This window comes from Kogia breviceps, chromosome 15, assembly GCF_026419965.1.
Source record: "Kogia breviceps isolate mKogBre1 chromosome 15, mKogBre1 haplotype 1, whole genome shotgun sequence".
NCBI classification, from domain to species: Eukaryota; Metazoa; Chordata; class Mammalia; order Artiodactyla; family Physeteridae; genus Kogia; species Kogia breviceps.
This window is the reverse complement of record NC_081324.1, coordinates 62,600,580-62,615,626: the sequence shown is the minus strand read 5'-3', so window position 1 is coordinate 62,615,626 and position 15,047 is coordinate 62,600,580. Positions and strand designations below refer to the sequence as shown.

The 15,047-nt window shown below is 40.5% G+C and overlaps 1 protein-coding gene across 6 annotated transcripts in view; it reads right to left on the bottom strand.

Annotated features, from left to right (window-relative positions):
- CEP192 (centrosomal protein 192) overlaps nt 1-15,047 on the bottom strand; it is a 94,847-nt gene continuing 79,800 nt past the window's right edge. For 4 of the 6 annotated variants that reach the window (XM_067015684.1, XM_067015685.1, XM_059039850.2 and 1 more), the window contains 5 exons: nt 9,876-9,995; nt 9,368-9,489; nt 8,114-8,243; nt 7,601-7,659; nt 1-446 (listed from right to left, as the gene is read on the bottom strand). In XM_067015684.1, the coding sequence (XP_066871785.1) occupies nt 308-446; nt 7,601-7,659; nt 8,114-8,243; nt 9,368-9,489; nt 9,876-9,995 (570 nt within the window). In that variant the 3' untranslated portion in view covers nt 1-307. The remainder of the gene's footprint in view (nt 447-7,600; nt 7,660-8,113; nt 8,244-9,367; nt 9,490-9,875; nt 9,996-15,047) is intronic. The other 2 variants (XM_059039851.2, XM_067015687.1) reach the window with 1 other exon arrangement.

Below are 15,047 nucleotides of genomic sequence, written 5' to 3'. Positions count from 1 at the left end.
CAATGGAAATTAAGTTTATTTCTGGATATACCAACTAAAATATATGCCATATTTATTCAGAATATCATAATCAATGCAAAAATAGAACTCTCTTCTCCCCTGTAAAAGTTAAATACAATACTGTAGGATAGTTACATGATTATTTTAGTCAGGTCTTCAGTATTAGCTTCTCAAAAGAACAAATCTATAGTTATAGACATCCAATTTACCATACAAAATATATACAAAGGCGTAACTGTAGTATAGAAAAAAATGAAGTTACCAAAATAAAACTTATGTCATTTACTTTACACAAAGTGGACTCTAGTTAACTTTTCCCAAGAGCTTCACCAATGAGTCGGACGGCAACACTCTTGCCTTCGTCAGTTTGAACAACGAGCAAAGCTTCAAACTTGCCCACGGACCTGGGCTTGAACTGCACAGGCATGTTGATGTAGTGCTGGGCTCTGCAGAGAGAAAGGGGTGTCAACACCGAGGCCACAGCACACAGAGACCCTCCAGCCTCATGACGCCTGGCAGAGAGCGAACACAGTCAAGGAAGCAGGAGCCAAGAGGCCCAGGGCCTGGTGCTGCATCTGTAGAAGCAGGAGGCCACCGGCCTCTGAAAGGTCAGGGAGCACGTACCACCGACCGCCCTCCATGGCAGCCGGACCAACGTTTACAGGGCTGGTGGGTTTTGCTCCAAATTTCATATGAAACCTTCCAAAGTCTTCTTGAAAATTTATTTTCAGATTCTATCGAGGCAGGTAATGAATGCCCTGTGCTTAAAAGTAGTACATTGTGTGTGTGGGGGTTGTTTTTGCTCATAAAATGAGGTCCCAAAAGCTTCAGAAATACATCTTTATTCCCAGGGAATGGGACAAAGGCACTTTCCCACACCTGTGTGATGTCACCAACTTTCTGTCTTAATCGTTTCTGAGTGAAACTTTACAGCTTTCAGACTCTCCTCAGAGGGCAGGGGCCCAGCCCTTGATCTCAACCAGACGTGTTCACGATCATTGGATCTGACCTGTGCTTTTGTTTCCAACATGTTTCCTGATGAACCCAGCACAGTGGGCTAGAAATTCAGAAAACAGTCTAAGTATTTCAAAGTCCTTTTCCTGCATATAACTGATAATGCAGAATATACATATTTAAAGTCTGGGTCATTTTCCCCCAATGTATTTACCTCATTTCCCCACATCAAAGTTAAGGTGCCTTTAAAAAAAACTGGTACCTTTCTACAGCACTGACAAAGGACAATTTTCTCTTTCATGTTAGCATCTCAATCCTCAGAATGACGTAGTACAATCTGCCAACTTAAGAGGCTTTTTAACTTATGAATTACTAAAAGCATTAAAATACCCCAAATAAATCTCTAGAGGATCCCATTATTAACAAGGAATAAAGAACCCCATATTTAACTGAGGAAGGGTTTTGAAAAACATATTATGACAAACATGTATCCCCTGCTTTAGATTTACAGACACTGAATAAACGGGGGGTGCAACTTAAAAAGAACCATGGATTCACACAACTCCAGCACCAGCAGTCCGGCGAAGCAGTGACTGTGCTGTTACCAAGAGTGCTTTACACTCTCTCCACACACATGCACATTCACATACACACACACGCACACTCCCACCCCCCCACAGCACTCACTCCCACCCCACACACATGCACACACACACCACACGCACACACACATATACACAAGCACACTCACACATAACACCACTCACACATGCACACTCACACACTCACATACATACACACTGATATACACACACCACATATAAACACACACACACGGGAACACGTAATAGGAAAGCACATAGACACAACGCAGAGACCTAGTTCAAAACCTCCTACCATCCAATGACGAATTTTGCAGCAGAGGCCCCAGAGCAAGCAGCAGGAGGTACAGAGGCAGGGCTGGTGGGGTGCCCAGAACCCCCTCACCCCTCATGCCCGTGAACCTACAAATTACAGCAACCATAATTTTTTCTTTTTCTTTAACTTAAAACGAGCACTTTGCTGCTCCCTGGCTTCCCTCTGAAGGACACAGCAGGGCCTGGCTGCTCAGCCGCAGGGGCTGGGCTCACCAGGACCTGCATGTGCTGCTGTGAGCCCAGCAGACGGGGCCTTAGCTGCAATGTCTTAGCAGAGATTAGATTTGAACAAACAGTTAACAGAGGATGCTTTGGGGGCTAAGTGGGAACACAACAAATTCTTCTTAAAAAGACATGAGAAAGAGATGATCACCTAGAGCCCAAGACAGAACCTTTACCAAAAAACTGCTCATTGATGCTGAGCTCCTTCACAATTTACCGCTTTCCGTGGACGACATAAATGTGCCCAACACACGCCCTCCCCCAGCACCTCCGCCTAAGGCAAAACCCCCAGGACGTGCAGGGCTCCCGCCTGCCTACTAATCTGCAGTCAGCTGACAGTCCCCACCACATGAGGACAGCCCGGGAGAGGGGCCTTCTGGGAGGGCAAACCCGCGGTGATGGAAGCCGCACTACTACTCGGGGAGTGGGGTTCACGGGTCCCAGGGCAGGCGGCCCCTGAGGAAGAGAACATGACCACGGGGGACAGGGAGGGGCTCTCTAGGAGCCTCGGAACAGACTGTCTACCCACCGAGGCCAGCGCCGCCATACCAGCCCCCTACAGCTCACGAGCCCATCCAGGGTCCAACAGTCTCATTCTTGGGACAGGTACAAAGCCCTCCGAGTCTGCATTGACAGCAGCCCCTGCCCCAGTTTGTGGGAGAATTCTCAGGTGACCTATGGGAGCAAACCGCTACTTCTCTGAAATAGAAGTCATTCTTACATATGAAAAACCCAGCTTTCCAACCTTCCTTTACATTAAGACTTAAGACTTAAGCCTACGGACATGTCATGAGAGAAGAGTTTTCTATGACTTAAGAGTTTACTTCACCTGGGTGAACAGATCAAAGTTACTGCTTTGCACGCATGGTTTTTTTATTCATATTTCATCAAGTTTATACTGAGTTGCTAATTATTAAAGTTGATGCTGGAATCTGTAACATTACATATTTATCCTAAGTTCCATAATGAAATGTACCAGAATAACTTAAGTACCCACCACCAATAAAGTATAAAATTACCTTATTTAAATTTCTTTTCAAAGTATAAAAAGTTAAAAACATTTTAAAGGAATAACATGTTTGAAGAGTATACGCAAACAAAATGTATCTTGTGATGCTATTTTAAATGCTAGCTTATGTAAACTGCCCAAATTTTGCTTAATTACAAAATGTTTTCTCATGTTTCTAAGTTCTCTTAGATGTTGTGACATGACATGCTGCACAGAAAAGCAGTGAGTGTCTAATTCAGGACAGCTGAAAATGTTCTAGCACTGGAATGGCAAGTCACCAAGTTCAATTCTATAAAAATGATTACTTTTAGAGGGCTTCCCTGGTGGTGCAGTGGTTGAGAACGTGCCTGCCAATGCAGGGGACACGGGTTCGAGCCCTGGTCTGGGAAGATTCCACATGCCGTGGAGCAACTGGACCCGAGAGCCACAGCTACTGAGCCTGCACGTCCGGAGCCTGTGCTCCGCAACAAGACAGGCCACGATAGTGAGAGGCCCGCGCACCGTGATGAAGAGTGGCCCCCGCTCGCCGCACCAGAGAAAGCCCTCGCACAGAAACGAAGACCCAACACAGCCAAAAATAAATTTATTTTTAAAAAAATGTCTACTTTTAGATTACTAGAATGAACACATTTTATATTTTAAAATTGGTTTTTAGACAAGTTGAAACTAAGCAAAACACCATCTCATTTATAAAGGTTCCTCATTAGGAATGCTTTAAGCATCAAGCCTGTCATGTCAACAGCACTGCAGAGAGCTGTGCGTGAGGAGGAGGAGGAAGTACTGCTGGGACACGAGATGGGCACCCAGGCACACGAGGAAGAAGGATGCTACCTGCTGTTCACAGGGATAGGAGGAGGAAACTGAAGGTGGCCATTATGAAAATACTGACATGTTAACTGCCAAAATTACATTTTAATTTAGGTGGTGTGGTCTCCTGTGAAGGTCTAACAGCTCACTGGCGACCACAAACTGCCTGTGGGCCTCACTCAGCTGGCTGGTCCCTACAGCCCTGCTAGGCCAGAGGCTGCCGCATGTAGTGCTATTGGGATCGAACACAAACAAGTTCCTTTTCTACAAAGGATCAAGAAGGAGCTGATTTACAAATTTCAGCTAAAATATAATTAAATTTTTAAAAATCTGTGAAAGCAAATTAAGCAAAGAACATAACATCAGAAGAGAATTTGAAACTACAGTGTATTTAGTGATGAAAGTTGGAAAAGGAACGTTTATCTCCAGATAAGTTGACTGCATCATCCTTCAGCCACAAAATGGGCAAGTGACATAAAGCCAAGTAATTTAACAAGCTATTATAAGTAATGAGTCCTTACCAAAACTGTAGATGAGCTGAATGCAAACACTGTTTTTTAAAAAGCTGTTTGGCTCTTCAAGGGAATTTTTTTTTTTTTTTTTTTTTTTTTTTGCGGTACGCGGGCCTCTCACTGTTGTGGCCTCTCCCGTTGCGGAGCACAGGCTCCGGACGCGCAGGCTCAGTGGCCATGGCTCACCGGCCTAGCCGCTCCACGGTATGTGGGATCTTCCCGGACTGGGGCACGAACCCGCGTCCCCTGCATCGGCAGGCAGACTCTCAACCACTGCGCCACCAGGGAAGCCCGGGAATTTTTTTTAAATCTGAAGGTTTCTTGAACTTTTTTTTAAAAAAGATTTTTTTAAAGATAAAAGCTCCTTGAAACAAAAATCTGAAGCCCCTCCAGTACACTGTGACAGGTATACGCTGGTTTACACAGAAGTATTCCACCCCCTCTGCTTCACGTTTAAAGACACACACCTGCAAAACGCTGACCAAGCTCAGGGATGTGAACCAGACAGAGTAAATGGGAAGCAGAGTTAATAAGGCCGTTATAATAAAGTTCAAATTCAGATAATAATGGTGTTCAGGACAGATCACTTACTCAATATCAATTTGTACTCTGTTACTAAAAAGTGTCACAATTGGGAATTTAAACAACCTATTTTTAAATAGGTGAATTGTTTCTGCAGCTCTGCCTCAGTTCAGCAGAGCCAACCTACTCTACCGACAGTGGAATGTCGCCAGTCTCAGGCCGTCATGGGAGGGACCCAGAGACAAGAGCTCAGAGCAGAAAAGCAGGAAAGCTCAGACTTACGAGTGCTGTAAACCCAGGCCCCTCTCATCCATGTTCTTGCTTAAGGGACTGGCTAGGAAAGCACCGACAGAAACCGTGATGCTCTATCAACATTGTGGGTCCTGCTGGGGCTCCCCAGGACTGCCTCTCACATACTCCTGTAATGAGTCCAGGCTGCCAGTGGCTTTTCATTTCCATTTCACAAATTAGGAAACTGAGGCTCAGAGAAGGTAAGTCCATGGTAACTTTCTAGGTATATTCACTGCTGACTCTGCACAACTCGTGCCTTTAGGTTGGGCTCCTGAGAGGCAGGTTTCATAGCACATGGGATGGGGGAGGGGGGACGAGAAGGGGAAGAAAGGATGAGAAGTGGAGAGAACGGTCCCCACGACTCATCTTCCAGTATCTGGAAGTAAGTGTAAGCTTCTGAGTCAGCGCTGCTGGGCTACTAACTCAGAGACAGCCCCTGAACACCTGCCTGCAAGTGGGCCAAGTTTTCACAGAATATAACATGTTTCTGGGACAGCCTCTTGAAGGTAAAATGAAAGATCTTATAATAATTAATTGTTTAATTAAAGATTCAAAGATGAAGATAAAATTATTTTTCAGTATTAAGTGCAACAGAACCCTACTGTTAAAATTCTAAATAACAGTGACAACCCAGTTTCAGATTTCAGCCTTTATGTACATCATATGGAAAAAGAAAATTAGCAAGACCCTAAAACAATTAACAAAATGGCAGTAAGTACGTACCTATCAATAATTACTTTACATGTAAATGGATTCAATGCTCCAGTCAAAAGAGCAGCTGAATGGATACAAAAACAAGGCCCGTATATATGCTGCTACAAAAGTCACTTAAGATCTAAAGACACACATAGACTGACAGTGAGAGGATGGAAAAAGGTATTATATGGAAGCAACCCAAGTGCCCATCAACAGATGAACAGATAAAGATGTGGTATAGATACAGAGTGGAATACTACTCAGCCATAAAGAAGAATGAAATCTTGCCATTTGCAATAACATGAATGGACCTGGAGGATATTATGCTAAGTGAAATAAGTCAGAGAGAGACAAATACTGTATGATTTCACTTCCATGTGGAATCTAAAAAACAAAACAAATGAACAAACATAACAAAACAGAAATGGAGTCATAGATACAAAGACAAAACAGGTGGTTGCCAGAGGGGATGGGGGTAGGAGGAAGAAAGAAATAGGTAACGGAGATTAAGAGATACAAACGTCCAGTTCCAAAATACATGAATCAAAAATATGAAACGTACAGCATGGGGAATATAGTCAATAACTATGTAATATCTCTGTGTGGTGATGTCTCATCCTAGATTTAGTGTGGTGATCAGTTTCAAATGTACAGAAATAAAAACATATAGAAATACAGGAACTAACAGTGTTGTAGGTCAATTATACTTCAAAAACAAATGCATAGAAAAGATCAGATTTGTGGTTACCAGAGGCAGGGGGTTGGGGGAGGGAGAACTGGATGAGACAGTCAAAAAGTACAAACTTCCAGTTGTAAGGTTAAGTACGTACCAGGGATGTGATGTACAACACGATAAATATACTGAATATGTTGTACGTTATATATGAAAGCTGTTAAGAGAATAAATCCTAACAGTTCACATCGCAGGAAAAAAAATGTTTTTCTGTCTTTAATTTTGTATCTATATGAGATGATGGTGTTCAGAAAACTTGTGATAATCATTTCATCATGTATGTAAGTCTAATCATTATGCTGTACACCTCAAACTTACACAGTGCTGTATGTCAATTATGTCAATAAAACTGAAAGAATATATATATACACACATACACCTTAAAAATAAATAAAAGCAAACACATTTTTTTAAAAAAGAAAATAAGCAAGGACGACAAGAAAATGAAGCCCTGATTTAAGAACAAAACAGGGTTATTTGAAGAATGACAACTGGAAAATAGGATAATAAAAGTTTTCCCAATTAATCTGGGAAGGTTTTTGTCCAAATTAGTAAAAATTTAAATCCCTGATTCTCAGTGTAGTGAAAATAACATGTGACGCAGAATTCACTCTAAAGTTAATCACAAGATAATTAAAGTTCTATGTAAGTATATGGCTGTCAAAATACTGGGAAACAGGAGTCACGCACTAAGTCCAAACACTGTGCAAGTTTGAATTGCTACTCGCCACACATACCCACAGGTCACGGACTGTTTCCCTAGCAGTTTCCTTTTCTCCTTCACCATATACTTGGTGCTCTCTGTGGTGTTGGTGAGGAGGATGAGGGGTTGCAACAGAGAGAGACCTCACAGTCCTAAACCCCAAGAGCAATCTCAGGCTCCTGAACACAAAGACCTGCACTAGGATGAGAACATTTTGATTTATGATAAACTCACCTCAAAGAATATTTTGAATGTTTGACGTAGAAAGGCTCTCTGGGACTTAAAAACTTGAGCTGGAATTTAATATGAAACATTTTATGAAGTTATACAAGTTAGATATTTGTGCATACTTAAATCAACATACCATGCATTTGTTTACGTATAGCCACAAAATGAGGTAAAACAATAAATGCTCATGAAAACACTTAGGGGAAGTTTAATGAGTTTATTCTAGTTCTAACTGGAGTAAATGTTACCCAGAAATATGTTGGTGTGACAGTACAGAAGAAAACAAGAGGAAAAATTAAAAAATGAAAATATGAAAACAAATACTAAATAATTTTCAATTTTCAGGTAAAGGATCATGAACTTCCCTTGAGTTTCTTTTCAAATATCGTATTAAGGCATTTTAAAACTTAACTATTATAACTTAATCTATAAAACAAGCTTCTAATTATCAGGAAAATGTTTATCAAATAGTAGAATACATTTACTTTTCCAAAACCCACAGCAGGATTTCCAACTTACCAAGTGTGTAATAAAAGAATTATTTCGCAAATTGACTTTCAACGTTCTTGACTCCCCAACTCTCGTTGGCAGAAACTGATACACATCTTCTGGGGCATAAACTCCACGGTGGGTGAGGTCAAGCTGCCTGCTATGGAGAAAGGTCTGAAGGTTAACTATTTAAAATCCACAGTAACTTAAACTATTTGTATATATTACATTATGAAGTGTGGCTTTAATTTGTTTTCTCCCACAACTCAGTTAAAGTAGCTCTGTAAAGACGACTGACTAATGTGTGTTAAGACAAACTGCTGGCGGCAGGAAGCGTCCAGGGGTGCGGGGCGGCAGCTGAGACAGCAGCAGTGCCTCCTCCTCCCAGAGAGGAACTTAACATATTTTCCTTATAAGCACCTTCCTCCACAACTAAGTTAGACCTAAACGTTAGTTAACTAAGGATTATAAGAAACATTTTCATGTAAGTCAGAAAGAAAAAGACAAATACCGTTATGATATCACTTATATGTGGAATCTAAAATACGATACACATGATCATATCTAAGAAACAGAAACAGACTCATGGACATAGAGAACAGACTGGAGGTTGCCAAGAGGGAGGGGGGTGGGGGAGGATGGAGTGAGAGGTTCGGGTTAGCAGATGTAAGCTTTTATAGAGAGAATGGATAAACAACAAGGTCCTACTGTATAGCACAGGGAACTATATTCAATATCCTGTAATAAATCATAATGGAAAAGAATATTAAAAAAAGAATGTATATATATGTATAACTGAATTGCTTTGCTGTGCAGCAGGAATTAATACAACACTGTAAATCAACTATACTTCAATGTTTAAAAAGTTCAAAAAAAACAACATATCCCTGAAAAAAAAAATTTTTTTTTTTCATTAGGTAAAACATTTACATACTATCATTAAAGCTTTGTAAGCTGCTGGTATAACATACATTTTTAGAAGTTTTTAAGAATCTACTTTCATACACTGTTTTTTGGAATGTAAACTGGAACAGCTACTTTGGGAACATTATTTGGCAGTTTAAGGTTAAATAAATTTCTACCATATGACCCAGCAATTCTTAGATATTTTTACCCAAAAGAAATGAAAAAATATGTCCACAAAAATACACATATAATAATGTTCACTGCACCTTCATTCACAAGGGCTCCAATTACAGGTAAGCCACTGGGCATTTTACCGAATATAATTATACCTCAATAAAGCCTTGGGAAAAATTCATGACAATGACAGAAACAACATACCCAGGTATGAGAGCAGACGCCTTTGATACAGGTTGTCTTCGGGGCTTAAGTAAATTATCTATTTTAATGAGGCTATTTGTGGAAATGCGTGAATTTTCAAGCTCAAGTTCTGCTTTGACACTCTGTATAAAAAAAAATCACAGGGTGGAGGAGGAGAAATAAACACATGGACACTTACCTATTTGAATTCTACTACTTCCTTCCTTATTTTTAAAAAGGAGATTTAAGATTTCTAAATTCCTTTAATAACAAAATGCTTTATCTTGCACTGTTTCTTTCTCTCTTTCTCTCACACACACACAAACACACAATCTTACCTAATTAAGGCAAACAAATTTCATAGAGCCAATCAATAAAGACACGTAAGAAAACGAAGATGATAAAAATCTATAACAGAATTAATGGGATTACAATAATACCAAAAACAACAGGCCAGTTTTCATGCCAGTTTCCACTGGTGTCTTTAAAACACACCCAATACTTTACTAAAATTCAGTGTAACACTCACGTGTCCAGAGAGCTGGAACCTCAAGGTGTGCTTTAGGTGAGGCTCTTTAAGAGGGTGACACTCAACATCCCAAAACTGGGCGTAGTCCCCTCTATCTCTGGGCAAAAACGTGATGGAGACCTACAAACAACACATCCAGGAGAGAAATTCAGACACTGAACCTTACACACACGCAGTTAGATTACCAATTTAAAGTGTGGTATGAAAAAATTGAAGGGAAAAATGTCTTTGCTTTGGCTAATTTTGCCACTAATCAGATCCAAGTATACTTTTCTTTAAGGCTTTAAGTAACATATTCCTCAAAATGTAAACTTTTTAATTTAAAAAAAGTTATTAATTACTGTAGCTCTGTAGTACAGTCTGAAGTCAGGAAGCCTGACTGCTCCAGCTCTGTCTTTCTTTCTCAAGACTGCTTTGGCTATCTGGGGTCTTTTGTGTTTCCACACAAATTTAAAAATTTTTTGTACTAGTTCTGTGAAAAACGCCATTGTTATTTTGGTAGGGATTACACTGAATCTATAGATTGCCTTGGGTAGTATGGTCATTTTAATAATATTAATTCTTCCAATCCAAGAACACAGTATATCTATCTGTTTGTGTCATCTTTAGTTTCTTTCATCAGTGTCGTACAGTTTTCTGAGTACAGGTCTTTTGCCTCCTTAGGTAGGTTTATTCCTAAGTATTTTATTCTTTTTGATGCGGTGGTAAATGGGATTTTTTCCTTTTCCCTTTCTGACAGTTTGTTGTTATTGTACAGAAATGCAACAGATTTCTGTACATTAATTTTGTATCCTGCAACTTTAGCAAATTCATTAACGAGCTCTAGTTTTCTGGTATAGAAAATCTTTAGGATTTTCTAAGCATAGTATCGTATCATATGGAAACAGTGAGTTTTACTTCTTTTCCAATTTGGATACCTTTTATTTCTTTCTTCTCTGATTACCATGGCTAGGACTTCCAAAACTATGTTAAATAATAGTAGCAAGAGTGGACATCCTTGTCTTGTTTCTGACCTAAGAGGTAATGCTTTCAACTTTTCACCGTTGAGTATGATGTTACCTGTGGGTTTGTCATATACGGCATTTATAATGTTGAGGTATGTTCCCACTTTCTGAAGAGTTTTTTTTTTCTTTTTGGTGGTACGCGGGCCTCTCACTGTTGTGGCCTCTCCCGTTGCGGAGCACAGGCTCTGGAAGCACAGGCTCAGCGGCCATGGCTCACGGGCCCAGCCGCTCCACAGCATGTGGGATCTTCCCAGACCGGGGCACGAACCCGTGTCCCCTGCATCGGCAGGCGGATTCTCAACCACTGCACCACCAGGGAAGCCCTCTGAAGAGTTTTAAATCATAAATGGATGTTGAATTTTATCAAAAGCTTTTTCTGCATCTATTGAGATGATCATTTTTTAAAATTAATTAATTGATTGATTGATTATTTTGGCTGCTTTGGGTCTTTGTTGCTGTGTGCAGGCTTTCTCTAGTTGTGGCATGCAGGGGCTACTCTTCGTTGTGGTGCACGGGCTTCACATTGCGGTCGCTTCTCTTGTTGCGGAGCATTGGCTCTAGGCGTGTGGGCTTCAGTAGTTGTGGCGCACAGGCTTAGTTAGTTGCTCCACGGCACGTGGGATCTTCCCAGACCGGGGATCAAACCCGTGTCCCCTGCAATGGCAGGCGGATTCTTAACCATGTGCCACCAGGGAAGTCCCTGATCAATATGGTTTTTATTCTTCAATTTGCTGATGTGGTGTATCACACTAACTGATTTGCAGATATTGAAAAATCCGTGCAAAAAAAAAAAAAAAGAAAAATCCATGCATTCCTGGGATAAATCCCACTTGATCATGGTGTATGATCCTTTTAATGTATTGTTGGATTCAATTTGCTAGTACTTTTTTGAGGATTTTTGCATCCATGTTCACCAGTGATATTAGTCTGTAATTTTCTTTTTTGTGTGATATCTTTGCCTGGTTTTGATAATAGGGTGATGATGGCCTCATAGAATGAATTACAAAGTGTTCCTTCCTCTGCAATTTTTTGGAATAGTCTGAGAAGGGGAGGTGTTAACTCTTCTCTAAATGTTTGGTAGAATTCACTATACTACAAAGCTACAGTAATCAAAAACAGCATGGTACTGGCTACAAAACAGACACATAGATCTATGGAACAGGACAAAAAGCTCAGAAATAAACCCACCCATCTATGGTCAATTAATCTACAACAAAGGAGGTAAGAGTATAAAATGGAGAAAGGACAGTCTCCTCAGTAAGTGGTTCTGGGAAAACTGGACAGGTACATGTAAGAGAATGAAATTGGAACATTCTTTTAATATCATATACAAAAATAAACTCAAGATGGATTAAAGGCCAGAAACCATAAAACTGCTACAGGAAAACAAAGGCAGAACACTCTTTGACATTAATCATAGCAGTACTTTTTTTTGGATCTGTCTCCTAAGGTAAAGGAAATAAAAGCAAAAATAAACAAATAGGACCTAATTAAACTTAAAAGCTTTTGCACAGCAAAGGAAACCATCAACAAAATGAAAAGACAACCTACTAAAGGGAGAAAATATTTGCAAATGATATGACCAGTAAGGAGTTAATATCCAACCTATATAAAAAGCTCACACAACTCAACATCAAAAAAAACAACTGATTAAAAAATGGGCAGAAGAACTGAATAGGCATTTATTCAAAAAGGAAATGCAGATGGCCAACAGGCAAATGAAAAGATGCTCAACATCACTAATCACCAGGGAAATGCAAATCAAAACCACAATGAGAGGGCTTCCCTGGTGGCGCAGTGGTTGAGAATCCACCTGCCGATGCAGGAGACACGGGTTCGTGCCCTGGTCCGGGAAGATCCCACATGCCGCGGAGCAACTAAGCCTGTGAGCCATGGCCGCTAGGCCTGTGTGTCCGGAGCCTGTGCTCCGCAACGGGAGAGGCCACAACAGTGAGAGGCCCGCATACCGCCAAAAAAAAAAAAAAAAAAAAAAACAAACCACAATGAGATATCGCCTCACACCTGTTAGAATGGCTATCATCAAAAAAAGAACACAAGTAACAAATATTGGCGAGAATGTAGAGAAAAGGAAACCCTAGTACACTGTTGGTGGAAATGTAAACTGGTACAGCCACTATGGAGAATAGTGTGGAAGTTTCTCAAAAAATTAAAAATAGAACTGCCATATGACCCAGTGATTCCACTCCTATTTACCCAAAAAAATAAAAACTAAAAACACTAATTTGAAAAGATACATGCACCCCAATGTTCACAGAAGCACTACTTACAATTGCCAAGATATGGAAGGAATGTAAGTGTCCATCAATAGACGAATGGATAGAGAAGATGTGGTAATATATATATATATATATATATATATATATATACGTGTCTCTCTCTCTATATATAAATACATATATATACACATATGTGTGTACATATACATATATACACATATATGTGTATACACACACACATATATATACAATGGAATATTACTCAGCCATGAAAAAGAATAAAATCATGCCATTTGCAGCAACATGGATTTGGAAGGCATTGTGTTAAGTGAAAAAAGTCAGAGAAAGAAAAATACTGTATGATATCACTTATATATGGAATCTAAAAATGCAACAAATAAAAAATAAGCAGACTCACTAGTTTGTAGGCAACAAACTAGTGGTTACCAGTGGGGAAAAGGAAGTGGGGAGGGGCAACATAGGGGTGGTGGATTAAGAGATACTAACTCTAGGTATAAATAAGCTACAAGGATATATTGTACAACATGGGGAATATAGCCAATACTGCACAATAACAAATGGAGTATAACCTTTAAAAGCTGTGAATCATTACATTGCACACCTGTAACTTATATGCTATTCTACAATAATACTTCAAAAAATAGAAATAAAATGTTAAAATAATGCAAATTCTTTTTTTTTTTTTTTGCAGTACGTGAGCCTCTCACTGTTGCGGCCTCTCCCTTCGCGGAGCACAGGCTCCAGATGCGCAGGCCCAGCAGCCATGGCTCATGGGCCCAGCCACTCCGCGGCATGTGAGACCCTCCTGGACCGGGGCACAAACCCGCATCCCCTGCATCAGCAGGCGGCCTCGCAACCACTGCGCCACCAGGGAAGCCCCCTAATGCAAGTTGTTAAAAAAAAAAGTTATTAAAAAATTCTAGAGTATAAGACCTAAATGAGGAAGGTCTGATACGCCCAAAAACACAATGCAGACTTCCATGCAAATGCTTATGTGACCCACTGCTGGCCAAGTGGTGAAGGACTAAGGCCTCACACCTCACTGACTGCAGGGGACAAGAAGGTCCACAGGAAGGAAGGGGTGTGTGTGGGAGCAGAGGCAGAGGAACCAGGGCGCTGTGCCCACCAGAGCAGCTCTTACCCTACCTAACTCACTTCAGAACGTCACCCCAACCACACAGCTCCAAGTCAAATACACAAAATCTGTGTGTGCAGCATGTCAAAGGTCAATAATTGGGAATTTGAAGTATTTTAAAACAGTATTTTATAAATTTTACCAGTGTTAAGAGCTTTTTAATTAAATGTTTAGTGTTAAACATACTGATTCCTAGTTAGGGTAACAATAAATCAGTATCTTTGAGTCTGGACTTAACATTAAAATGCTTCATTGACCTAATTTCTGTGGACACGGAATCTAAGAAACAACTGGGCCTGCAGGCTGGGAGCACAGAGGCAGGAGCTACTGGGGTGGGGGACATGGAAGACAGGGCAATGGGAGGATTCAGAAAGGATGGATACAACCATGCCCTGAATGGTGAAAGCAGACAACCATCTGGAGCCACCGGAACCACAGCACCATACTTCCTACAAACCCCACTTACACTTCCTCTAACACTAATGAATAAATAACAGAGGAGGGAAAACCCACTACTACTGCATGTTCTACACCAGGCCCTAACATGCCTTAGGCTCATTTAGTTTCATCTCACACTGACCAACGTTTCACACAATTATGGTGTGTGTCTCAGTCGTAACGAACTAATTGTTTTTTCCTTCTAGATCAGTACTCTGTACAACCACAATTGTGCTCTTTGGTAACTCTTCCCTAAACAGTCCCAGAGTGATGTGCTGTGCACATAAATTAAGTATCCAGACCTAGAGTGCATTTGAGAGATGTGATCTGACAATGT